At 32.7% G+C, this 27813-nt stretch overlaps 2 protein-coding genes across 2 annotated transcripts in view; both read right to left on the reverse strand.

The window, feature by feature from the left end:
- Positions 1-7566, reverse strand: part of LOC127726282 (sushi domain-containing protein 2-like) — a 33393-nt gene extending 25827 nt beyond the window's left edge. Inside the window, exon 1 of the mRNA XM_052233596.1 lies at positions 6885-7566. Within this exon, the coding sequence (XP_052089556.1) occupies positions 6885-6954 (70 nt within the window). The 5' untranslated portion in view covers positions 6955-7566. The remainder of the gene's footprint in view (positions 1-6884) is intronic.
- An 88-nt stretch (positions 7567-7654) lies between these two features.
- LOC127726283 (sushi domain-containing protein 2-like) overlaps positions 7655-27813 on the reverse strand; it is a 50857-nt gene continuing 30698 nt past the window's right edge. Inside the window, exons 8-19 of the mRNA XM_052233597.1 lie at positions 26698-26879; positions 25713-25876; positions 23219-23506; positions 21114-21385; positions 19363-19521; positions 17632-17823; positions 15719-15858; positions 14665-14803; positions 14137-14358; positions 12137-12325; positions 11263-11377; positions 7655-9522 (exon numbers count right to left, since the gene is read on the reverse strand). Coding sequence (XP_052089557.1) covers positions 9387-9522; positions 11263-11377; positions 12137-12325; positions 14137-14358; positions 14665-14803; positions 15719-15858; positions 17632-17823; positions 19363-19521; positions 21114-21385; positions 23219-23506; positions 25713-25876; positions 26698-26879 — 2198 coding nt within the window. The 3' untranslated portion in view covers positions 7655-9386. The remainder of the gene's footprint in view (positions 9523-11262; positions 11378-12136; positions 12326-14136; positions 14359-14664; positions 14804-15718; positions 15859-17631; positions 17824-19362; positions 19522-21113; positions 21386-23218; positions 23507-25712; positions 25877-26697; positions 26880-27813) is intronic.

Below are 27813 nucleotides of genomic sequence, written 5' to 3' on the forward strand. Positions count from 1 at the left end.
CTATCTTTTAAATCTCTTTGGCAAATTTCAAACAATATAAAATTATGTAAAACATTTATTAGGCTTAGATCAGCATCTAGACAGTTTAATTTTAAATATTTAAAACGTTCTGCGAGCCTCGTGTTTTAATGCATCGAGAGTGATACGACATTTCTCCACTCGAGACAGTTAAATATGACCTGTTTAGAGAAAACTGATTGGAATAATGACCATACGAATATAATGATTTGAAAGGAAAACTTTACTGAGTAGAAATTACAAGCAGGACCAATTGAAATAGACCAGCTAGGTAAAATTCACTGAACCAATGAGACAAAAATGGATCACTCTAATCGTGCATACGATATTTCCCAACTCTCGACAGTTAGAGATCTAAATCTTAGATATTTAAAACACTCTGCGAGCCTCGAGTATTAAATTTGAAAATTTAACTGTCTCGAGTGGAGAAATGTCGTATCACACACGATGCATCGGTAGAATCTATATTTATCCGCTCCTTTTAATTCTGCTGAAAAGTGCAGTGACAAGTGAGATTTAATAAAAATAATAAATCACCCTATCTGCAGGCTAAATCATGACTCAATGTTATGGAATTCTAGTACCTAAGCATTATTTTGTACCGAGTCGTAGATTGCGGAGATGGTGCATAAAGTTTAAACATATTAAGTTGATAGCGTCTTTTGTCACTCCACTAGTACATTGTAGTAGTTGATAAACTCATATGTTGTATTGCCAATGTATCTGTCCGTCAACCCCAAAATAGTTAAACGTTTTTATCTTTACGTAAAAAATAAGGCGATGTGATGTGATTGCCAATGATACAACTACCCACAAGAGACCAAAGGACGAGGATAATTACAGGTCACCGCACGACCATCAACAATGAGCAGCAAACCAAAAATCGAATAGTAAGATTTAAAAGGCCCCAGCATGGCAAAATGGGAAAAAAATCAAAAGATAAAACCAACGGCCTTCCTTGTGATAAAACAATTAACAAAGAACAAGCATGGCAAACAGTTTTCAACGACACTCATTGAAATTGCTTCGGACTTGGCATGGTACAAGCATATAAAGAATGTGGTTTGATAAAATATGTTTGTGAGCGCCTAATGCCTAACGCCTAATGACAGTGATGTAATAGCACAACATAAGATCAAACCATACAAATCAGTCGTAAAGGCTTAAATCAAATCACATCGGTACCAAACATCTAGAACAGTTTTAGTGTTGATACATAACTTGAAATGTGTAACTCGTAATTTAACTGGAAAGCAGCAGTTAAGACAAAGTTTATAGCGATTTTCATACGCAAATGTATTAATTGTATTAATTAAACTCTATATAATGCTAATGAGTATATCAATAATTTATTCTTATATTTTACCTGCTTGTATTACATAAAACCGGAAAGGAATTTCTAACTTTTCCTATCGATAGTTACAGTTTAAAAATCGAGTTCAGGACTGAAACGGTATAGTATACTTTGAATTATTAATATCTTGTAAGAAAAAGTTTATAGCCATTTTTATACTATGCAAAATTCTGTCTAAATTAGATATACCCTCTTTTTCCGGCGGAAGTCCTCATATCACGAATTTCATCCCAATCAATCGAATTTGGATAGCGTACATTTTGTACCTATAAGATTAAAATTACTGTGTTTATTCGTCCTAAATGTGCATGAAATATTTGCCACTGGAGGGTAAGCTAAAAACAATCAATCAATCAATTGCATGCATTGTGCTGATAAATCTTTTTTTGTGACTCTGTAGAATAAAGGAGATGTGGTATGATTGCCAATGGGACAATTAATTTACAATAGCGACTTGGATTTCATGTATATGTTGTGTACAAGTTGTAATGTTGTACAAATTATAATTTGTACAGATTTTTTGTACAAGTTATCAGTTTTTTATAATCCACTTCATACAAATGGATGATGCAAGCACACAGTCTTTTGTTTCGCATATTTCTGTCACATTTCCACAACTACATGATACAGTCTAATACTGAGTATTAATACAAAAACATTATAAGAACACAAAAAGACTTTTTATGGATATGATTTTGGTATAAGGAGAAAAATAAAATTAGAATTTAAACCATTCAGGTATCCTCATTTCCAGTTTGAAGACAAAGAGAATAGCACTAAATGTTAGGTTGAAGTATATAAATTTGAATTTAAGACATTAAACTGATACATTCTAGAAGATAAACTTTTATCACCTGGTGCAAGAAGGTATGTGTCAAAAAACTTATAACTTGTACAAAAACCCTGTACAAATTATAATTTGTACAAACTTACATCTTGTACACAACATATATACTAATTCTTACATTAACATAAACCCGGAAATGAATGAGTATCTTATTATTACTTTCGATAGCAGTAGTTTAAAATCAAGTGTGAAAAGACATTGTAAAAAATCTTTTTCATTCGAAATGGTTTTGAAAGAAAATGTTTGCTTTGGACGAAAAATGAACCCAAATTATGCCACAGTTGTATAGGAATTGTTGCATTGTTTGTACAAGGAAAGTTATAACTCTTCGCGATATTAATTAAGTGCATAAATTGGTTTTATATCTGTATGTAAATTTTTTATATTGGGTGTTGTCAGGTATACATGCATTGTGATAAATTAGGGTTTTATAAAACAAAATATTAATAAACACATGTGTCTTCAGAAAAGTACCAGTATGAAATGCCAGCCATTGTGTGTATAATAGTTATATTTTGACACGTCTTATCCGACTATCAACAGATTACAATGTCTGACTGATAACCACCCATAACGGATCATTGATTTATAACACTTTGATCCATCTTACTAAACAAACACTTCTATTTATAGATAACTGGGGTAGACCATGATCTCTCATAACTCCCCCATACTTGCTCACCTTAGGATACAAGTCTAATTCTAATTTAATGATTATTAAGATAATAAAAGAGAATGTGTTTAAACAACTTAAGCTTAAGAAAATTCAAGTGATGAAATTGCATCAAGATGATTCGATTCCATTCTTATCATTTATCAGTATTCTAGTCCTGCAAATTAAAAACGTGATAGTATTGAAACTGATTAGAAATTACATCGTTAATGACCCCACTAGGACACCACGTGCCAGTAATGAACCTGATTAGAAAACATTGAATGAACATTATAAGCAATGAAGCTCATTAAGAATGTCCAAGTTATGAATCCGATGTCATGATGTCTGCTACCATTATTGATAAACGTCCAGTGACAAATAGTTCATGCATATTAAGGATGTATTCTTCTGATGTTTTAGTCTCGTTGAAATCTCGTTCGGGAATTATTTCCAAAACATGTGATACAAGTGGAAATATCAATGAATTTAAAAAATATTATAATCAAACTAAACTCTATGAAAAAAATGTGTACTTACAATAAGTAGTTTTTGAGTAATACGATTTTCAAATTTTATAACCAATCCGGTCAGTGTCATCAGCCAAAATGTTGAGAAAATAGATGAGGGGTACAATGAAATGATTTTACCAAAAGTATGTACATCCCATATCAGTTTTTTCTTTCAAAATTCTTAGATATGTATTTTTTCAATAATAAAGATGTTGAAATAATATGCTTTTTGTTCTAAAGAAAAAGAGAAAAATCCCAAATTTACAAAATTGACAGCATTGTCAATTTGACACGAAAAAGCAACATAATTTTCTAATATTAACACCAACCTTTTTTTAAGTTAAATTAATTCAGATTGGTCCACTTCATCTTTAGTGAAAGTATGAAAAAGAGTTTAATTGTAAAACTGAGATTTTTTTCATGATAATAGCCCAAAAATGGGTAAAAATTGATGAAAAATGGGAAAATCATTAAAAATGGAGTACTTTCAAGTGTCCGTAACAAAAAAAGAAGTGCACCACCATATGAATTACTTTCCTACAGTCATATAAACCCAAATATCAGGATAAGAAAACAAATTTAATTCTAGAAATGTTTGGCTCCTCAGAGGTGTACATCCTTAAGGACGAGAACAAATTAGCCGTATATTAAAATGTACGTTCCGCACAGTGGGTCGATCAGCATGAATTGTTGAATAACATTTACGATACAATTTTTTCTGCACCAGATACGCATTCCGACAATCAATGTCTCTGTAGTAATGCTCAAGGCCATTTATTTGAAAATCCAAACACTTTTTAAAAAAATGAAGAGTTTATAAACCAAATACGACAAAAAGTATAACCAAAGCCGGGCAAAGATTCAGAGCTTTGCGTGAGGGAGATATAGCCTAAGTAAGAATATTGATTGCTTAACATCCAGTGGCAAATACATCAGCCATGTTCAGGACAAGAACAAGTTAACAATAAATACAATAGGTAGGTGCTGTAATAGGGGCAGGCCGGGATGAAGATCACGAAATTTGGATTGCAACTAGAAAATTAGGGTATATTGAATAGGGACAGTAATTTTGTTTTGCAACAGGTCACCTACGGAGCCTTCACAGAATTGCTGCAAGGGTTCTTATTGTGCATAGAGCGTGACAATATCTTAACACGAGGCATCGGATTTAATGTCCCCATTCTGATTGGACGTGGATGCGTGTTTATACATCCCGCACAGCCAAACGGACGTCCCACTTCGACAAGAGTTTTACAGCCGGTCGGAAGAAGACCACGAGTGACCATTTCTAATCCCCAGTCACCCGTGGGGGTTTAATTTATAATAATTGCAAACATTTGGAAACAGCAAATGTTTATAACACAATATCCATTCTTTCATGCCAGTACCGAAATACTGGCTACTGGGCTAGTGATACCCTTGGGGACTAACAGTCCACCAGCAAAGGTATCAATCCAGTGGTACATATAGTAATAACATTAACGATACCAATTTTTCTGCACCAGATGCGCGCGTATTTCGACAATTAATGTCTCTTCATGGATGCTCGAGGTCAAAATATTTGAAAATACAAAAATGTAGGAAAATAGGTAAAAAGAGGATATGATGAATAGCATAAAATATTCACTTATAAGGACTTATCCATATTTGTTTACCTGGGTGTGTAGGAGGGAAAGGGGATCAAAATGTAGGAGGGGTGGGGTGGGTCATTTCCTTCCTGTATATAAAAAGGGGAATATTTTGTTCACAAGGTGAAATAGGAGAAATGGGAAAAGATAGAAAATTGTTTAATATGTAAAAGTGTTCATTTAATATAATAGGATAATTCAAAATATTTGTATAATGTCATATCCTGTTTTAGCATTCCTCTATGAAGTGTATCCAGTCATTTATCAACAAGACGGGCAATCCATTAATATAAGGGTTAATACGACAGGCAGAAAACGCCAGCTCGATGAGGGCAAGATACAATCGTCTCAGGCAATCTTTATTTTAAAGAATAAAGAAATGCTTAAAAATGACAGCTTAAGTAAATCATTCAAGTCACACCGGAGCAATACTGTGACATGCATTTCCTTGTTTCGTGTAAAAAGTATTTCATAATAAACAATGCTTTATTTACTATACCAATATACATTGTATTTTTATTTGAACAGAAAGAACATCAAGGGTGACCGGGGAATAGAAATATGGTCACTTTTGGTGTTCTTTCGACCAGCATTAAAAGCCTTGCCAAATTTTACCTTCTCTCTGGCTGAGCGGGATGTATAAGTTCGCAGTCACGTCCTTTCAGAATGGGAACATAAAATACAATGCCTCGTGTACAGCTAGTGCCACGCTCTCTACATTATAGGAACCCCTGCAACAACTCTTTGAAGGGTCTGTAGGTGGCATGTTACAAAGCTAAATGTCAGTCCATATCCAATATACCCTCATTTTCCGGTGGCAGTCCAAATTTCCCGACCTTCAACCTAGACGATCCTCACCATAGGACCTACGTATCGTATTAATGGTTAATGTGATCTCGTCCTGAACATGCATGAAATATTTGCCACTGGATGTTAAGCAACCAATATTTTAAATTAAAGAATATGTCTCCCTCATGCAAAACTCTGATTCTTTGCCAACTTTGGTTATACTCTTTGTCGTTTTGGATTTATAAACTTTTTAAAAGTCGTCATATCCATTATCGGAAAAAAATGGATTTAAAAAGGTAAAGGGGATAAAAAATTCCGAGGAACTTTATTGGATGATCAAATAATATCAAGACCGAATTTTCAAACCGACCACCTCCTCCCCTCCCAGGTAAAATATGGTGAATCCCAACTATCTATAGAAGTTAAATCACACTATTCATAGAAGTATATTAGGAATAAGAAGGAAAAAGTTGGGAGAAGAAGGAAAGAAAAATAATGTATGGAGGAAAGTACTTTACACAGCTAGTTCAATCTAGTTTTCTGTGTAGCGTTTTATTAACTTCGTTGTCTTTGGTCTGTGTTTAATTTTGGCAATGATGTCTGAACTAATTCGACTGAGGATGTTTGATTGCCACCTTTTTATGGTCGTTTATTGTTGGAAATTTACGAGTATCCATTATTCGCATAATTAAAAAGAGGCGATAAATACCAAACGGATAATGAATTTGAAATACAATTTTAGGATTTTATGCGAATTGGAAACATTCATACTTTTCTCTTCATTAATAACCTGAGAATTGATATTAATTGTAAAATAATTATATCAATGTTTCTTTTTTATTTGTATCTGTATTATGCACTGCCAGTTGGAATGCAACATTTCTTTGCATTATAAGTGCATCCTTCTTAACACGTACCGTAAAAACAAACCATGCACAACTAAAGTGGCGACATGCTGGTATTCGTAAACATATATATATATATATGATGAGTTTATTTACATATTATAATATTTCTGTAGCCTTTTAAAATATGACATACACCTTTGCAGAACGAGAAAATATAATATTCACAATAAACTTACATGATAAGAATAAAACAAATGCAAAAACAATCCAAGTCAAATAAATTTGAATAACCGTGGCTGTCGCCATTTTCCGGTCAAACACTAGACCGCGTCGTCATCGTGGTGATAGAAGAATTAGATAGTCCTATCTGTTTAGTTAGTGATAACAGATTGGTCACTTCACTTGGAATGTGATAAATTCAAACGTTGATTCAGACATATATGTTTTTAAGCGGGAAAGTGTTTGAATGTTTTTTTTTTTTTTTATCTTACGAAAAACATTTAATTCAAGACTGATCAAAATTTGTTAAAATGTATATTTCTGAGTAGATTTTAGATATGTAGATATTTTGCTGTAAAATTATGAAAATCAGACTGATTTAAAATCGGTTGTACTTTTACATTTCATACATTTAGCTTTAAATGCTTGATGCTTTTTTATAATTTTTATTAATATAATACTAAATCAGCTTGAATTAAATTCAAAATTCAAAATGTTTTTGATATATAATCATGACCATTTGTAATCTGCGAACTAAGATATAAAGATATCGAAGCTTAAGAATTATCTACCTTCACTTTATCTTATCTGACTTGTGAAGGTTACAACATGCCGTTAGTATGTTTACTTTATTCATTTTTTAAAATTTATAATACACCCAGAACTAATGTCGAATGACTAACTCATATGATCGATATACATTAAATCATATGTTTCAATTTAGTATCAAAATGTTCACTGGAGTGCAAACATTTTGTAAAGAGAGATTTAAATAAAAGTGTAAGGATAGAGTTGTAATTTTTTATTTCTTTCTTTATCTTTTTATATGAAAATTTTATAATAATGTATACAAAATATGTTCATATAATATAAGATTACATTCCCTAGTCTCAAATGGTGTACATAGATTTAATGTACGTTATAATTCTAAGTATGGTTATACATAATTGTCCTTACATATAATGAAACAGATAAAAATGTTAAAAGTAAAATGAAAAATAAATTTGATCAATGTACAATACAATAATAGTGAAAATATGATATTAAGAAAAAAAAGCTTTGTTAGTTGGCTACATGATGGTGGCAAGTAGTGTATGTTTAATTAAGTTTGGTTGAATATTTTAATCAATGGATCCTTGGTGCAATGATGTATTATCATGATTACATTAAATGTTTGACCAACATAGAAAAAAGTGTTTGATACAAATTCGTCACCAATGCTGCCTTTCTCGATAAAAGTATTAATTTGCAACCTATTTCAGGTTTAAAACTTCTTCTCTAAAACAATCATTGAGCCTCAAAAATATTAAATAACCGTAAATCTGTTCTTAACACATAAAAGTACATGCTATTGAGGTAGAAAATACTTGTCTTTTTTTCAAATTATTGCAATTAAAAGGATCGGAAAAATATAATTGTAAACTATTTTGCATTTTAAGAGTATAATACACTAGCTACATGAAAGTATAAAAACAACATGAAATGATAAACAAAATAAAAATGAAGTGTGTGTCAACATTTATAAGGAAGTGCAGTATGACTTATTGTACTGGAGAATATTCAGGCACACTCAAAGCTAAAATTCGATAAAGTTTTATTGATATTAACAAGTATAAATCATATAATAAAAGATAAGGAGAGAAATAATCCTAAAGAGAAGAAATTATTGTTGACAATTAACAATTCAAGTTTTCAAATACATCAAACGAAAAGAAGATTTATTAAAGGGTAAGTAATACACTGTATTGTAAATATCAAGTGTTTATTTTATCAACGTTCGTTTTTGAAGATCCGTAATTGACATTTACAATAATATATGATTTTACATAAATGCTTTCGTTTGAGAAGACATTGTGTGCATGTATTTTCTATACTACTAAATAAATGATAAGTTTGACGAACTAACGCTTACACATTGAGTTTTAGCATACATCGAACATTGTTTCATCATAATCTTGAAGTGTAATACCACCATTGATTTCCCCCTATTAGTCTTTGTTATATTTGCACTTTTCAAAAAATTGTGCAGAATTTATTTTTGTTTCAAATAAAGAAATACTTGGCATGAGTAAAGTTTAATCCTGTCCAGTGCTATGGACAAAATTTCACATAACATTTCATTGCATATAAGAAAATAACCATTTCCAAAATATTCAAAAGAAAAACCAAATAAAAAAAAATAATGGTGCTTTGAAATACCCAAGATATACGTTTGTGACCAAGAAATTTTTTACTGCAATGAAATGTAGGATTTATTACCTACAACTGTCAAATTCAAGGGAATATTTTTTTTCGACCCTTTTTCGTATGCAACCGGATGTGACGTACTATGATTTGGTGGTATTACACCTTGAAAGCAAACCATTGTTAACAACATTTAAGCAATTTAACATTTAAAGACATGCATATATAAAAGCTGTTATACTCTTTCGCTCCATTCATGCATTCAGTAGTTCATTCATTCATTCATTCATTCATTAAGCATAATGATAAAATATACAAAATAATTGTTCCTATCTCTATAAGCTGTCTTCTTGACTAGCTCGTTTTTTCTCTCCCTCACCAGTTAGTTCTGTACTTGGTTTATGTGGTCGACTATAACTTACAGTTTCCTCCTCTTTAGGAGCCCCATACTGTCCCTTACTGGAATCATACCTAAGGATGGAATTTTTTTTTTTAGATATATGATGAAAAGAAAGGTACCCATTCTTTTAAATTCGGTATTGCATTCTATATAACACAATCTTATGTTTTAACAAGTGAATTTCCGTGGCTGTCGCCATTTTCCGGTCAAACACTAGACCGCGTCGTCATCGTGGTGATAAAAGAATTAGATTTGTTTATGTCTATTCAAATGTTAAGGATTCTGGAACTTTAAATTAACTTTAATACTAATCACATGTTTTCCCCTAAATGTTCAAATCTTCTTTTCATCACTGCAAAAATAAATGGCCAAGAGGACATGTATAAATTCGTTCAGACAGGTCCATATTCTAATGATTTACAAATAATAAGGAATTCGGAAAGGAGTTGCTAGGGGTGGGTAAAACAACAACATAACAAACGCCTATAGATGATCCTTTCGTTTAATAATAAGATAGATGTCACATTTATTTTCTTTTGTCGATTTTATAGTTTTATTGTTGAATCTATTCTATCTATTGTTGGTGTTTCAGGGTTTGACATATGGGAAAACCATAAAATCATCAAAGATACCAGCATTATGTATATAGCTCATTCTATCTTTGATTGCTGTTTAATTATTTGCTGTATGAGGAAAACAATAAAGTCATCTAAGAAATCATATCCAGAAAATAGTAAGAAAGATGCGTGTTTTGTCAACAGAAGACTCATCAGAGGCTTTAATCAAGCAATTAGATAACTTTGTTTTCCAATATTTTGAACTCAGTGTGCAACGTTTAATTTTAACTATGCATTTTTCTCTCATGTGATTCATTGTGTATTTGTTTTTCTCTTCAGTGTCAATTTTTTAACTTTTAATCTCATGGAATAGAGAATGGAAATGGAGAATGTGTCAAACAGATAACAGCCCGACCAAAAAGCAGAAAACAGCACAAGGCCACCAATGGGTCTTAAAAGTAGCGAGAAAATCCCGCAACCGGAGTCGGGGCTCTGCTGGGTTTTGAAATGCCTTTTTGTGATTCTCAGTTTTGTTTTGTTTGTTTTTAACGAAACAGCAACCAAAAGGCAAACAAACACAATTCATACTAAATATACTCCGCTATAAGTATTTGTAAAACAGGAAGTGATTAATCGATGGACGATCAATGCCTGATATTTTGCCGTTTTTTGGCCACAATTTCATTTATGGGTTATAGTTATTAAAAATACTTTCGAATTCTTTGTAAAAATTACTTGTATGTTTGTTTGAATTTTTTAGTCAGTTAGTTGTTTGGCTGTGATGTCTGGTTACACAGTTATAGCTGCTGGATCCTAATAATAGTCACATTAAACGATTATGTCTGTTTGGGTTACTCATCCAGTTTTGTCAATATTATAGAACTACTGTCATATGAGCGGGAGGACTAACTAGCTATAAAACCAGGTTTAACCAACCATTTTGTTTTTGGAAAATGCCTGTACCAAGTCAGGATTATGACAGTTGTTTTCCTTTATTCCGTTGGTTGAAAAAAATCTAACGTTTGATTTTGTCAGTCTCTATAGACTTCCCCTTTTTAATTTACCTTAGAGTTCGGTATATTAATTATGTAATTAGGATGTCACATTTTGACAAATTCTGCCAATAACAAACCTCTTTATTTCTGATCTTTTAGTCTACGAAATGGCTAATAGTAAAACATACATGTTATAGTTGTAGTCATATGATGATAAAAATATCTGTATTGTTCATTACAAAATGAATAGATGACTTACTTCCTGTTCTTACGCCTTTTGACTACAACAACAATAATAGCAAGGATAATAATGAAAACAAGAACTGCAACAATAATACCCACTATCATACCAGTGTCGGCCGTCTCAACTGTATCTGTAATATAATGATACAGTTCATTCATTTTCAATGGAACAGGGGCATGAAAGACCCAATCAAAATCATACATACATGTAAAAATTAAGTAACAAATTAAATGAGCACATTATTACAATTTAGAAACGCAACGCAACTTACGACCATCAATATTTTTTTTTTGAAATTGAACTAAGTATGGCATTTCTCATACTGCCACACAAAATCGTAAACGTCAGAGGTTGCTATTTATAATTCTTATGGCATCAAATAATTTTCAATTGGTTGTGATCTTTGGCTGTTACATATCTAGTTAATCCTTCAAGGCCGAATCGAGTCCTTAATTGTTACCATCATTTTTCAATATAAACTACAGTCAACAGTTCAATACCGTTTGATGTTCTAAAATATTACATACAGAACAAAAAAATCATGGGAACGACAAAACGGAGGAAATTTGAAACACTAGGACTAAGTGATGAAATCAGTTTTAATATAAAGATTGTCATGATTCTTTTTATTTGCAATTTGTCTTAACTAGATGTTTTTTTTTATCTAGAATATGGAAATACAAGAAGAAGTTAGTAGAACTATTTTACGCGTACAAAGCGTTGTAGTAGTTGTTCGGTTCAATGAATGACGTTGCTGCATTGTTACGTGACGTTATTGTCTAATATTTTCGAGTATCAGAGCCTATCCTTTTTTATCTAAAAGATATTAAGAATAGGATCAAAGGAAAAGTGTACAGATTACAGATCACGTTTAATTATTAATATATACCTGAACATTTTGCAGTAATCGAAGGAGACCATGTCTGAGTAGTTTCACTTGTTGCAGAACATCTATATGTTGTGTCATCACCCTGTAAGTATCCCTGTCTACAACTCTCAACAGTTACTGTCTGTCCTAGTAAGTAATTCGTGTTACTCTTGAAACTACGCGGAACATTGAGAAGACCACACGACCTAACTATAGATAACAAATAAGAACAATGATAATATACATCTATAACGATATAAAAGAATTACTCATCAATAGTAAATCCTTATTTTACATGCAAGAGACTCTTACATGTATGAAATATTTGTTACGAAAACGTTTGGTTTTCCATACCGTATGATACGTAATAACCACCGATTTATCAGGATAAGTTTTCTACCTGGGTCAAATAATCGGTCATTTCTGCCACTAGAAAATAGCCGGTTTATTTGGCCTCTTTCAAATGACGTCATGAGCGTTCCTTACAACAATGGCGGACTAGGAAGATGTTTTTTTCAACGTCAAGCAAAATGACAGTGGATATAGTACATTTACATCAAACTAAAATCTGACATCAACATTAGAACATACAGAACTATAGTTTGACTAGCTTATTTATTAGATTTTGATTATGAATTCACCTTCTCTTAAGAACAACTGAACATTTTGGCACAATATACGCACTCTGGTAAAACATTCCACACAGAGGAACAAGTGATCAGTATGCTGGAGTTTCTTATTGACAACATATTTGTTGAATTTGGAGGTAGACTTTTTCAACAAATTGTCGACATTCCTATGGGAACGAACTGTGTGCCTCTTCTTGCCGATCTCTTTTTATTTTCATATGAGTAGGAGTTCCTTCAGACACTTGTCAAAAACAAGAAGATCGAAGAAGCCAGGTAATTTAATTTCACATTCAGATATATGGATGATGTTCTTTCCATTAACTTTTCTGATTGGGTTCCATTAATATATCCCCCAGAACTAAAAATTAAAGAAACAACAGACACTGCTTCCTCCACCTCATTTTTAGACTTTTACCTCGAATTTGACATACACGGTCATCTCAGTACCAGAATCCATGACAAAGGAAACGATTTTAATTTTGAAATTATCAATTTCCCCCACCTTAGTAGCAATATACCAACTTCACCTGCATATGGGATATACATTTCCCAACTTATTCGGTATTCAAGAGCTTGCAGCTGCTACTCAGACTTTGTAAAACTGTACTTATACATCCCGTTATTGTGCTATGGTAAATTTTTGTATTCTTGTCTTCCATTTTTGCTAATGTGCATTGTCTATATGCCTTTTTGTGTTTCTTTGTTAAATATGACGTGGCTCTGTACTTATACATCCCGTCATTGTGTTATTGTGCTATGGTAAAATTAGGTATTCATGTATTTCATTGTTGCTAATGTGCTTTGTCTATATGCTTTTTTGTGTTTCTTTGATACATATGACGTGGCTCTGAACTTGTACATCCCGTCATTGTGTTATTGTAATTTTTGTATTCTTGTCTTTCATTTTTGCTAATGCGCTTTGCCTATATGCCTTTTTGTGTTTCTTTGTTACATATTTATTTGTTTTTATAGTGATTAAGATTATAACACAATGTTTACTACTGTACCCCAATTGTTGACATTTTTACCTATTGTGTCTATTTGTTTTGTTCACACATCGTTGTCAATATGATGGAATTGCATGCAAATGTCATACAAGTGAGAGGTTTAGCTAGCTATAAAACCAGGTTTAATCCACCATTTTCTACATAAGAAAATGCCTGTACCAAGTCAGGAATATGACAGTTGCTATCCATTCGTTTGATGTGTTTGAGCTGTTGATTTTGCCATTTGATTAGAAACTTTCCGTTTTGAATTTTCCTCGGAGTTCAGTGTTTTTGTGATTTTACTTTTTTTCTGTCCTTATCTAATAAGTTAATAAGTTTGAATTTTGGAACAGATTGCTATTAAAAAAAAACTACTAAAGCTACAACTAGAAGATCTAGTCTTTACCTGGTGTAAGAAAATGTCGTAGTTCGTGAATTCTCATAGACATTGATTTAGTTCTTAATGCAATAGCCTTGCCACCAGTAGCACTATAGTCAAACAAACAAGGCTTATTATTGTTACATTCCTGAAGAGGTGTTCTATTAGGTTGATCTGCTGAACAAATGTGCGGGTCATAACTTGGAGAGACAAAGATTGGTAAAACGCTGTCTTTCTCCTGCGTTGCCCCTGTAAAACAATTTGAAATGTGTGGTAATGAATGAAGATTAAGCAACCTTACAAACAATTATATGTTATACACAAATGATAAATCAAAATCGATGTCATTTTTAGGATGCCAATAAGCATGTCTTTAAATTAGATTTTTTAAAAATATTTTATTTCATTTTCTTAATCCTGAGAATTGTATCTTGAGGAAGGCAAAACTAAATTAAGACTTATTCATGAGGACACATTTCATCCTATTATAAATCAGATAAAAAAAACTTGTTTGTTCAAATTTTAAGATAAAATTCATTCTTAAATGATTCTTACATGGATATTTGAAAAACTGATAAAGCGTTAAATCATCAACTTTGTCTTGTTTCATCTGTTCAGTAATTGTATAATTTACATGTAGCAAGTCATCTGTGGCATTCCCGTTAAAGTTCCCAAGCAGGCCTTGTACTTTTCCCTACAAATACAGTAAAGATCTTGACGACATATACTTGTAATTCTTCAAAATGGGATAACTAGCGGTTACGACTGATTCTGGCAATCAGTTATTCACAACTACCCATTGACATTTACAATTGTTCTGTATCTATATTATATTCAAGATATACAATTAAAAAATGCTGTTTACGTATAAACAAAATACATTTCTATCTTAGTCTGTTACTAATTCTGTTGTCTTCTGAGTACTTTTGCGGATGCACATCTTATATGAATTCATTGCATGTTTATGTTTACTGAGTATACGTAACAAAAGTTTGGTTTATACAAAAAGTCATCAAAGATACTAGGCTCATAATTAAAAACGCTAAAAGCGCGTTTTGTCTTTATCAGACTTAACAATGACACTTGGTTCAAAACATTTACATCGGCAAAAACCAATAAAAGGAGTTGATGGACTATTATTTGCTTAACATACAGCGGCAATGACATAAACGGTACCAATGTTAATACACCAGATGCACATTTCGACAATTAATGTCTCTTCAGTGATGCTCGATGCTAAAATATTTGAATATCCAAAATCTAATACAAATGTTGAATTATCTATATCTGTTTTCACTTAGGCAGACGAATAGCACTAAAAAAACGTGTGCCAACTCTTTAACGGCCATGAATGGCTAGCGGTAGGAAAAACTCACCAACGAATGCCCTGGATTTAGACTATTTATTCCTACGTTTTTAATGTAGCAGAAATAATACCTCGTTATTGAGCTAATATTTAACATTTTTGCGCTGTATAATTTATCAGACATCAAACATTCCATAATTAGTTGATATATATATATGCCTTATTGTTTGTTAAAAAAAGATATGTTTACCATGGTTTAAACATAGTATAGTCAAATCGTTTTTAACAAATCAAAAGAGTTACCTGAAATGAAGGCGGTGCCACAACTAAAACACACAATGTTTTGTCACAATCAGCAACCTGTATAGCTAGTCCATACTGCTTTAGAATAACTGTGAAGTTAGCTTCTTTACCCGTCTCGTCCGTGTTCACAACCGTAAATGCTTATTGAATGAAATAAACATATTTTGTTATCGTTTTAATTGTGTTAAATTGTGTTTTAAATCAGTCTCTCATAAGTCTTATTTTTTAGAATGGCTTATATATGCGCTGTTGTTTACCATTTGTATATGTCTATATTTTAAATATGTATACATGAGATGGGACTTTCATAAAGTATCTTGTCTGCATAGTATTTACAAATTCAGTAATCCCTTACTTAAGTAAACATTTGTTAGGAACGAAATCAATTCTTTCTATATATTTTCAGCAGTTGAATATGAAAAATAAACCTATTATTTCAGGTCGAAAATGACAAGCTTCTGCATTTTGAAACTAGATTGAAGCAGACAGCTGCCTAATTCAAGAATGGCCATGCCCAAGTCAATACGAACACAACAAAATAAAAAAAAACCCATCCACATAGAGGAAAAGATAAATACTTCTGTTTTGGTTACCTATTATACCATAATCATATAGTAACGTGCTATTCGATTACTTAGTTCCATTGCATTTCCCTTTAAATATCTTTATTTATTCCAATTTTTTTCGAAATAAAAATGGGGAGGGTTTTTAGAAGTGTCTATTTAAAAGAATATCTACTACTTCTCAGACATTGGGATATTTTGTAAAGACATCTGATTATGGTTGAATTTCATTTGTTTATCTAGACATCTTTATAGAATAAGAATGTGTGGTATAATTGCCAATGACACACCTATCCAACATATATAATCCGAATGAAGCGGATTGAAGCAATTTACGGCAATGAACAAAACCGATACCGTGTAGTCCGTCTTAAAAGGCACTGACATGATAAAATGTGAATCCATTCAAACGAAAAAAATAACAATTTATGCAAATAGGACAGACAGCAACCAACGACAAGCACTTAATTACAGGCTCTGTACTGAGACAGGCACATAACGAATGAGGCGGGGTTAACTAACAGTATATAAAGAACTTGATTGTCGTATAGAATAAACTGAAAATAACAAACATTTATACGTCCAAATCGATTTTCTGGATCAATCTTCATCAGGAACGCCAATAGCTGCTAAATATTCAAAAGTCAAGGATTTTTAAGTACCAAAAACACGTACAGATCAATATGAGGAATAGGGACCTAAATTTGTTTTGGCCAAATTCATCAATGGTCAACTTTGCCTTAGGCGGTTTGAACCTTAATTTCTTAAAAAAATTAAAGTTTATGAAAGCACAATTTTTGTTGGGTATGTTATTAATCATGCCAGTACCAAAGCACTGTCTACTGAACAAATAATACCCTCGAGAACTAATAGAACACCAGCAGCGGTATCAATAAAGAAAAAACCAAAATAAAATGCCTGGAGCGCGTTGTAACTCTATCTGTGACCTGTTTCTATGGTATTTACACCTTAAATCTGTTTCTATCTACTTTTTTTATGGCGACCATAATATGTTCGTATAGATAATATTACTTCTGGTGCACTATTACGACCAAAAATGTTTATAAGTGTTTTCTATGTTTTTTGGTAAATTATTTTGTTGTTATATAAACAGATAGATATCTGTGGACTAAATATTCTGCTATGTTAAGTCACAAGGATGTGCGAAACCTTTTCGAAGACATGGCTTTAAATTTTTGTAAGTATAAGTTGAAATGATACGTTTGATAAAAACTGTTAACACATGTTATGTAAACTACAATGAAACAACTTACAACAGTTCATATTCACAAAATACATGTATCTTAATGCACTAATACCTACACTTTATAGCAATATACATTTACTCACATTTAAAATCCTGCCAGTAGGATTGTTTAGACTCGAAAAAATGATAATGCTGATTGACGAGAACATCAAGATAACGTGCACTCCTATCTGTTGTTGGCAATTTTAGTCTTATTTCTACAGTCTCTGTAGAACCACCACGAACAACACGAATGCCTACATTGGTTAACACGACAGAGGTGTTTCCTCTTTCACCTGCATTACAAGAAACAAACTGGTTAAGTTGTATAACATCTGATTCAATAATAATGGTTTCCGCCAGAATTTCAAGAATATCATACATTTGGATATTCGCGTAACATTGGGTTTTTTTGTCGCGAATATACTAGTAGCTAAAATTAGACATATGATACATTAAAGATGTTGACATGCAATTGCGTACATTTAAAGATAGCTTTATAATCTGTGCGCATTATAGAAGATCGTGTACTCCTGTATTATTTATGGCGCTGCGGTATGTATGAAGTTCAACAGGCGATATCAGAGTGTACGGCAACATGATTTCTTTTCATATAAGCTGAGTTTTTCCAGTTTTTGAGGTCATTGTTCGACACGTTAAACTGTTGTTTATTCGTCATTTGTTTTTTTTTATTGTTTAGAGACATATTGTTTCATTAATTAAGAGTAAGTGCTTTCACAGAAATGATTTTTATAGAATGTTTAATGTGAGGTCCACAAATCCGGAGAAAATTGCGGAAGGCTGAGATCTTAATAAACTAAAATAACCACGCCACACGTGACTTTGTAAAATCAAAACCTCGTCAGTGGTTAACGTATGTCATGTCTTTTTTGTATTTCCTTTGAAAAAATGGTGGTGTTGATGGCGTCACAGTTATAATTGTACTGTTAATTAAATCAAATAGGTTTGATTTAACAGTAGAAAAACAATTTTGAAAAAGGAGGAAAATTACGACATCGTGAAATAATTTAAATCTTCACATGTGGTGCCAAAAGATTAGGCATAACAACTAATTATAAAAATAAGAAGACGTGGTATGATTGCCAATGAGACAACTCTCCACAAGAGACCAAATGACACAGAAATTAACAATTATAGGTCACCGTACGGCCCTCAACAATGAGCAAACCCCATACCGCATAGTCAGCTTCAGATCTAGACGTACTTATTTTTGACCTTTTCAAACTGGACCTGATCCCTACTTTACATACATGTAAAAATTACTCCAAATTGTTTATACATGACATTTCACCTCCCAATTCACTATTTTATGCATAAAATATAAAGAAATAAATTTGGAAGGTGCATGAACAAAATGTGCGCAAGTTATACAATGTCTGCACTAGGGACTCTATTTGTAGACAACGAAAATCAAAGGACGATAACTGTGTCCCCGGACCTAATAAAAGGCAAATACAGAATGATATAAGAATTCTTAGTAAAACCATAGAAGGGGGCAGGGATGAAATATAGAAAAAGAAATAGAACATTAGTATAATAGAATATGTAGCTATCTCACAAGGAAAAACCCTAACTGTAAAAATAAAAGGGGATAAACTACAAGCACGGGGACACACTCTACTACATCCACACATCAGAGCAGAAAAATCTATTTTCAAAATAATTCTCTGCCACAAACATGCACACGTGGCCAACGCGGACTGGAAACCAAACCTTGTGAATAAAACTAGCCCAAAATACTCCAATAAATGTATCTATTGTGATAATTATAATTAGATATGTATTATTAATGTGAATATAATAACTAAGCTTACCAACAATTTCAGGGAAAACATTTTCGTAAAATCGTCCTTGAACTGTGACAACACTATTATCCGGTAACGTAGTATTCATCAATAGGAAATCGCCATGACCACACATACGTTGATGCATCCCATCAAACGTTTCAATGTGACCTTGACCAAAAACCATCGCTGTAAATAGAAAAATTACACTAGTATATAGTTTGCTGATGTACAACACTAACAACTATGCAGACTTTGTAAAATACTCAGGAAAAGTGTATATTTAACAATATGTAGTTCCTAATTGACCATTTATCACAAAACTAATAATTGAGCAACACGAAACCAACTCGGACATGAACATACTAGGGTTCTCCAAAAGAGTAAGCTGTTAATGTAAGATGCTAAAAAGTGTTTGGTATGCTAAACACATAAAAATTGACATACAAGGGCTACAATTAACTTGATAATGTACACTTGTGGTAATAATAAGGCATATATAATACCACAACACCCCATTATACACCGCTTATTTACTACTGTAAACAGGATGTGCGTGTATACTTTTGTCAATTTAAAGATTAATGTTTGTATTTCAATTAACCGATGCCATAAACGTTAAAACTATACAAAAACCAAGAACAAAGAGTTTGGGCTCTTAAAGGACCAAACCCGGATGCATGGAGAGAGAAACGTCACACGTTGAGCATTAGATATTAACAATGCATAATGTTTGTACTGGAATTTCTGAAAAAAAAAGGCAATATAAAAACAAAAAAGCCTTAATGTGTTAATATTACTTTGTCTGTTTGTTTTGTACTTTTGATTAGTGACTGTTGACTTATGTTGTTGAAGTTTTGTCTGTTTGTTTTGTACTTTTGATTAGTGACTGTTGACTTATGATGTTGAAGTTTTCATGATTCAGAAGCCATAATATGTAATGTCACTTTGGACAATTTGAGAAATCCACTGTCCTGTATCGTGAGTTTGCATTTTATTTGACGACCTGGCAGAAACGCTATTACGGAGGCTATTTGTTGGAATGGTATCAAATATAGTTGTTCATTAGAAAAAAGTAAAATAACAAAAATACCGTCTCCTAGGAAAATTCAAAACGGAAAGTCCCTTATCAAATGGCAAAATCAAAAGCTCAAACACATCAAACGAATGGAAAACAACTGTCATATTCCTGACTTGGTACAGGCATTTCCTTATCTAGAAATGGTGGATTAAACCTGGTTTTATAGCTAGCTAAACCTCTCACTTGTATGACAGTCGCATAAAATTCCATTATATCGACAACAATGTGTGAACAAAACAAACAGACATAGTAGGTACAAATGTCAAAAATAGAGGTATAGCAGTCAACATTGTGTTATAATCTTAATCACTATAATAACAAAAAACAAATATGTCAACAACGAATAAAAAATGGCATATATACATAGCAGATAAGCAAAAACGAAAGACAAGAATACAAACAATGGCCATAGCACAATAATACAATGGCGGGATGTATAAGAACCGAGCCACGTAAAAGGATCTTACCAAAAATGGACTAAACAGTAAAGGTTAATAATGTGCAAAGACAAATACAGGAACACTATAGAAATTAAATTACATTTCCCTTAACACTGTACACCTTCAGCCTAAGAAAGCGCCGGAATAACAAAAAAAGTCTTGTAAATTATGCTCACGTTTGCTTTGATTGATAGCGTTTAATTTTGGAGTTCAGTATTTTTGTTATATTTTTCAGGAGTAAAATATTATCGTTTATCTACCTGGTGTTGGAGGATTATATCCTTTACAGTCGATGGTTGGTCGTTGGTCCATATAATAGTCACAGTCCTTGTAGTCAGTCCACATACAGCATTGAAAGAGTGAAGCAATATCTAATACCCAGTGAGACATGTCAGGAACAAGGTCAAGCCGACCAAAAGGAGCGGCACCTAAACCATGACTTTTATCTGGAGTACTTCCTCTAAAACTATCAGCTGCATACCTTAGATTACCTCTGTCATCATAGCAACACTGGTTTCCGGCACCGGATTTTCTACAGAAAAACAAAAGCAATATGTTTAAATGTGGTCCTATATTCATATAAATTTTATCAGAATTTGTAGTAAAATTTTAACGTTTTTGTAACTGGTTTTGGGGAATTATAGCATTTATAGTCCATCGTTGATCGCTGATCCATGTAATAATCACGTTCTCTGAGTTCAGTCGACAACCAGCATTGATAGTACGTCAACACATAAATAACTCAAATGGGACATGTGAGGAACACGTTCATTTCTACTCCGACAAAAAAACTTTTTTGCCTGAGTTTCAACTCGAGACTGACATATTTTGGTGTTCTCTTATATCTAAACACACGAAAATACTTCTTGTGTGACAAGGTTCAGTTTTTTGTCAAAAGTCTTGTTTCGCATTGCGAATATTGTATGTGTAGCTGATACCTAAAGATACCAAAAACACTCCATGCATTCGGTCTTGCTCTGTTTGATTGTAGTGTGGTTTCTTGGACATTTGCATCGGTTGATTATAAGTACCAAAATACTGGACAATTCAATATTCCACCCCAACACCCGTAAAACGTAAGTAAATATAAACCAAGGCAACAAACAACACATGGTCTTGATAACCTGAATTTATACAGGCGAAAATTATGGTGTGGTTTAACCAGTTTCACATGTGCACAACTGCCATGTGCTTTCAACTGTGGGTAGTATCTATAGGCTATACTCTCAATGAAATTATGAGTTCAGAACATAGATTAATTTGTGTCGACTCTTACAAAGCAGGCTATGCAACTGATTAAATGCAGTCGTGATCACATACCTGAATCCTTCATCTGATTAACAATCAGAGGTCATGCAGAGATGAATTATCAGACAATTATGGTACCGAGATATGGTGAAGTAACTACTGTTTTAATTTTGGTAATTAAGGTAATAACACTGATATATTTTGATAATACATAATTACCATTCTTACATCAACAAATATCTAATATCAATATTTTAAAATTTTTCATCCGTTTCTTCCGTAATTGATATCTACATTAGCTTTACATTTTTTCATAGACCGTTAAATTCTGGATTTTTATATGATCCTTTAGGCCATATGGTTACAGGTGAAATAAACATTGTTTTTGCAAAAAAAAGGCTATATTGGTTTTCCCGTTTGAATGGTTTTACACTAGTAATTTTTGGGACCCTTTATAGCTTGCTGTTCGGTGTGAGCCAAGGCTCCGTGTTGAAGACCGTACTTTGACCCATACTGGTTTACTTTTATAAATTTTGACTTGGATGGAGAGTTGTCTCATTGGCACTCATACCACATCTTCTTATATCTATATAAGCCTTCTACATAAAAATAAAGATACCGTTTTCGTTCTAAACTTAATTTGTAGTTATGTCATAAAATCCTCAGAAACTCTATAATTTGTTTGTAAAAGTAATTTTTAAGATCATGTTCAACATCTCATTTGATGCTAATAGATCATGAAAATGAGCATATTTGGTCTCTAATGTAAGCAACAGCTTATATATTTACGGCGTAGAACTACAATACATCAATTACATTTACTAGATGAGATATAAACGAACGTTAATAAGGAAGCAGCTAACTACTCAATGATGAAAACAACAACAAAATATCAATTAGATATAAGAAGATGTGGTATGAGTGCCATGAGACAACTCTCCATCCAAGTCAAAATTTATAAAAGTAAACCATTGTTTATTTTGTTTTATTTTGATTTCAATTTTAAACTTTAATGGAAAAGAAAGGTCAAATACACCTTAGTTCAAACATGCCTGAGGAATTGGAAATTTTAATGTAAGATTTCTAAATTTCTATAATTGTTTGTAAATTTACTTACGTAGGTTGAACAGAACGCACACAATGGACAGATCCTTCGTGGTATCTGCATTTACTGGTTCTTTTATCATACAGGTAACATCCAGCATCAGAGTAAAAACGTCCTACATCACTTAGAGCTTGTACTAGTGTACATGGACAACTCTCTACTTCATTAAGCCAGCCCATATCCTGTTTATCCTTATCATGCCACATCTTACATTTCTGACTTGGCCAATTATCACCTAGTTTCATGACCATTGCATTGTTTACAAAAAATCCTAGCGGTATTAACTTGCTTATTATGAATCTGAAATATGGCAAATATTTAATTAATATTTATTTATATATATATATAGCTCACAATAACCTTCGGAAGAAGATGAAACATTACTACCTAGACCAATCGGTCAATGCTAGCCTAATTGACATTGCTTTAATACCAAAAACACAATATCATGGTTAGAAAGAGACATTGCTATGATTTTATAAGGCTAGCCGAGCGTTTCGACTAATCCGTGACGCTGAATCAAATTAGTGAAAAGGCCCAAATAAAGTACGAAGTTTAAGAGCATTGAGGACCCAACATTTCGAAAATATTTGCCAAATACAGCTAAGGTAATCTATTCCTGAGGTTCATTCACACAATGTGGATTCTGCTATATCAAACTAATTACTATGATTATCTTTTACCAAATAACCAGCTTTAACCATGTCCTTAATATGAGTATCCAGACCTCTCAGATTAGACACCAGAGGAATAACTTGACTCTGCTACTAAAATTATTTAATGTATCACTTTATGCCTCTTTTACGTCATTACTGTATCAAGAAGCTGTCATAATTGATTTCTTGCACGTTATCTAAGTATCACTTTTCGCTACTTATAGGTCTACAACACCAACAATAAAAGCTAAAATCGTGAAAAAATCGAACTTGACCTTCATTTGGTCACAGGGAACAACATATCTAAATTTGAAAAGATTTCGACGAAGCGTTTTAAAGTTAATGCACGGACACTATTGGCCACCGCCAGCCCGGCCCCCGCCCGCCGTACATCACCAAATTAATAACCGATATTTTCCGTTAGAAATCCGGTTAAAAACCAGTTCGGATACCGAGGACCCTGCCGATACGTTGCAGTTAAAATAAAACCTAATGTACTCCGACCATCAAAGGCCCTGCATAGGCTCTTTAATTTAACGACTAATTTTTTACTATCGAAAACAAAGAAACCTCCTTAAGGCCACACCAATTTGATTAATAGTTCTTTGGATTTTCCCGCTCCTGTTTTGGAGAAATTGACTTTTCAATAAAAAAGAAAAAAAAAAAAAACACTACTGCAAATTTTTGGTCCGCATGCCGCTCCAAAATTAGTTTCTCCTTGACATTTGTTTTTACATAGACGCTTTTCTGTTGCATATAATGCTCTCATCGTTGTAAACGCACGTGTGATAAATCGATTTGTAAATAAAAGGTCAAAAATCGGGATGCCAACATGCAGTTGTGTCAGCTCATTGTCGTGGACAAGTAGTTACTGAACACAGAGTTATCCGAAATACTTATCGTTTTACCTTTAAAGACCTGTTCTAGGATGCACAAATTAAAAATATTTCACAAACACATCAATATTTGTTAGAACCATCGTCATCCCCGATGCTTGTTTCAACAGGCATAGACCTTTATATTTTTTGGATGAAATGAATAGTAAATTCCCATGAACTTTTTCAAAGAAGTATTTGATGTTGATGAAACCCCATATTCCCTTGTTAGTCTTTTGACATACAAGCAGAACTCTTCTTTTGTTAGGGGAATTTATCGTCTAATAAAGAGTTCAAACGAGACCAAGGTGATACCGTATTGTGATTGGCATGCTCATAATAATTAAGGGTGTGTAACTGATTCAACCACTTCTAGTCAAGCTAAAGAGTTTTAAATGCATTACAGCTTTTAGGAGCAAAAGGAAAGAGTATTTTGCTCAGTAAGAAAAAAGCATGTGAATGGAGTGACAGGTATTTTAAGGGAATATTTTAATACATTTGGATCTACATGTATAGCAATATACCTATCTTACTCAGGATGTTGTTTTAGTACAAAGCAAGAAATATTCATCTCACTCATTATTTTGATACTAATTATGCATAAATAGTTCCAACTGGATGACAAGCAGACAATAAATAAAGGCAACAGTAGTTTACCGCTGTTCAATAGTAATAATTCGATTAAGAAAAAACAAATCCGGGTAACAAAATAAAACCGAAGGAAACACATCAACTATAAGAGGAAAATAAAGGAACAACAGAAACACTGAATTACAACAATAAACAATCATTACCATATAATGAAAACTCAAATATCTTTCAGGGGCATTTTTTTGTGGATACATATACATATTTTAATTTTATTCAACATGTGTCATTTATCTAACCAACATACTTCTTCTTGTAAAACTGCATCTGCTATGCTTCCTAAATATATATATATGGATTTAAATGAACGATTAAATTGCCTCATACCTGTAGAACGTGGCCTGTTTTTGATCTTGTAGTTCAGCCATAACAACTCCAATTTCATACTCATCACAAATAGCACCTATACAATTTATATCACTTGTCTGAAATGTAAACTGCCCAGCTGATGCTCGAATACTTCCTATATTTCTTAGATTGTGCCAGGTTATCTAGTAAAGTAAACAAATATGAACAGATGCAGTTGTAATAATTAAAACCAAAATCTAACAAACAAATAAATCGTTGATCCTGTAAAGATTTTTTCATTACAAACAACTTAGAATATATTAATAACTTATTTGTTAAAGGTTTATAATTATATAAACTTTTTTTTTGCATTTTCTTGTATAGAGAAAAAAAAACAATTGCAAGGTAGTTGATCATTTCTAGAATAAAAATAGAAGAAATGTTAGACCGTATTTTTTGGGTTTAAAATGAACAATGATATCATGTCAGATAATGCAATTTTACGTGTAGCGGAAACATCTAATAGTTTTCAAAGAAAAATGCATTAAAATGCATTAAAATACCATAAATAACTTGATATCTGATATGTACCGAATATCAGGTTTTCTGCATATTGCTTCTGAAAAACATCAGCTGCAAGTCACAACACGAAGGTTTCAAAAAGGGATCACAGCGAACGAGTTGCAATAGACTGCATGTGTGTCCAGCAGTTGATATTCTACAGTACAAATTCGGGTCAAATGTATTTATGGCGGATCAATGTTGTTAATGCGGGGTCAAGCATATTTGACGTCACAAAGCTGTGATATGCCATTTGAATGAAGAGTAGGTTAGAAAAGAGTGGTATAGGCACAGGGAGGACCAGTAATGTAATATTATTCCGTCGTCCGTATACAAATTTCCCCATATGATTGTTTTGAAAACCTGCTCTTCTATGCGTTTATTATCTGGTTGTGATAGACATTGAAATACAAATTGCACAGTATGAAAAAACATTGTACCGAGTAAAGATATCATGACTCACCCCATTACTATTTTCCTTATACCCCATCAATGAAATATTGATGTTTGCATTTCCGTTATTTGTCAGCAAAGAACTGTTCCATTTCAAAGTTAACTGTGTTGTGACTGTCTCGTTCCAACCCTGTCCCTGTCCCATGTATGGTAACTGTAGTCTCTCCGCACCAGATACTTTGCCTGGATTAACTACAAAATTACTTTTGTTAATTTGAACTAGATTACAAATAGCAAAATGCCAGTCTAAAAGCCAATACGAGTGTCAGTAAAAATGCATATTTAAATGAGCACAATATGTCCCTGAAACTTTAGCAGATAAAACGGTTGTATGATATAACATTGTTCTAAGTCTGATAGCTTCTTAATGATGAAGTCCTTATCATCGACATAGATAAACATTTGTAAACGGCAAGTGCGCGAAGACCATTAATCGCGTGTCAATGTATGAAGTATAGTAAACTGCATACGTCAACGAGTGCTGACTACAAAACAACCCAAACAAATCGCGAAACACACACATTCATTGCAAACATGCACACAAACAAAACACATTTAAAGGTTCTCATATTTAGGTTTTACTAATTGTAATGGCTAAGTGTACTGATGTGTTATATTTTAGATAGTTTTTAAAAGTGTATGAAAATTATAAACTTAAATAAATTTTCAGTCGCTTTATTGACCCCTGGGAGTAAACGTTTTTGCTCATTCAAGTTTTATGACTTTGGAAACTGGAGTTATTCTTAATATTGCTAATTTGTCTAGATTATTAGATGTCAATTTCCTTAAATTGTGAAAGAGAGGCGGTAATACAACAGGGATATTCTGACTAATATACATTGTGAAAGAGAGGCGGTAATACAACAGGGATATTTTGACAAATATACATTGTGAAAGAGAGGCGGTAATACAACATGAATATTCTGACTAATATACATTGTGAAAGAGAGGCGGTAATACCACAGGGATATTTTGACTAATATACATTGTGAAAGAGAGGCGGTAATACAACAGGGATATTCTGACTAATATACATTGTGAAAGAGAGGCGGTAATACCACAGGGATATTTTGACTAATATACATTGTGAAAGAGAGACGGTAATACAACAGGGATATTCTGACTA

The sequence above is a fragment of the Mytilus californianus genome, unplaced genomic scaffold (assembly GCF_021869535.1).
Source record: "Mytilus californianus isolate M0D057914Y unplaced genomic scaffold, xbMytCali1.0.p SCAF_17, whole genome shotgun sequence".
NCBI classification, from domain to species: Eukaryota; Metazoa; Mollusca; class Bivalvia; order Mytilida; family Mytilidae; genus Mytilus; species Mytilus californianus.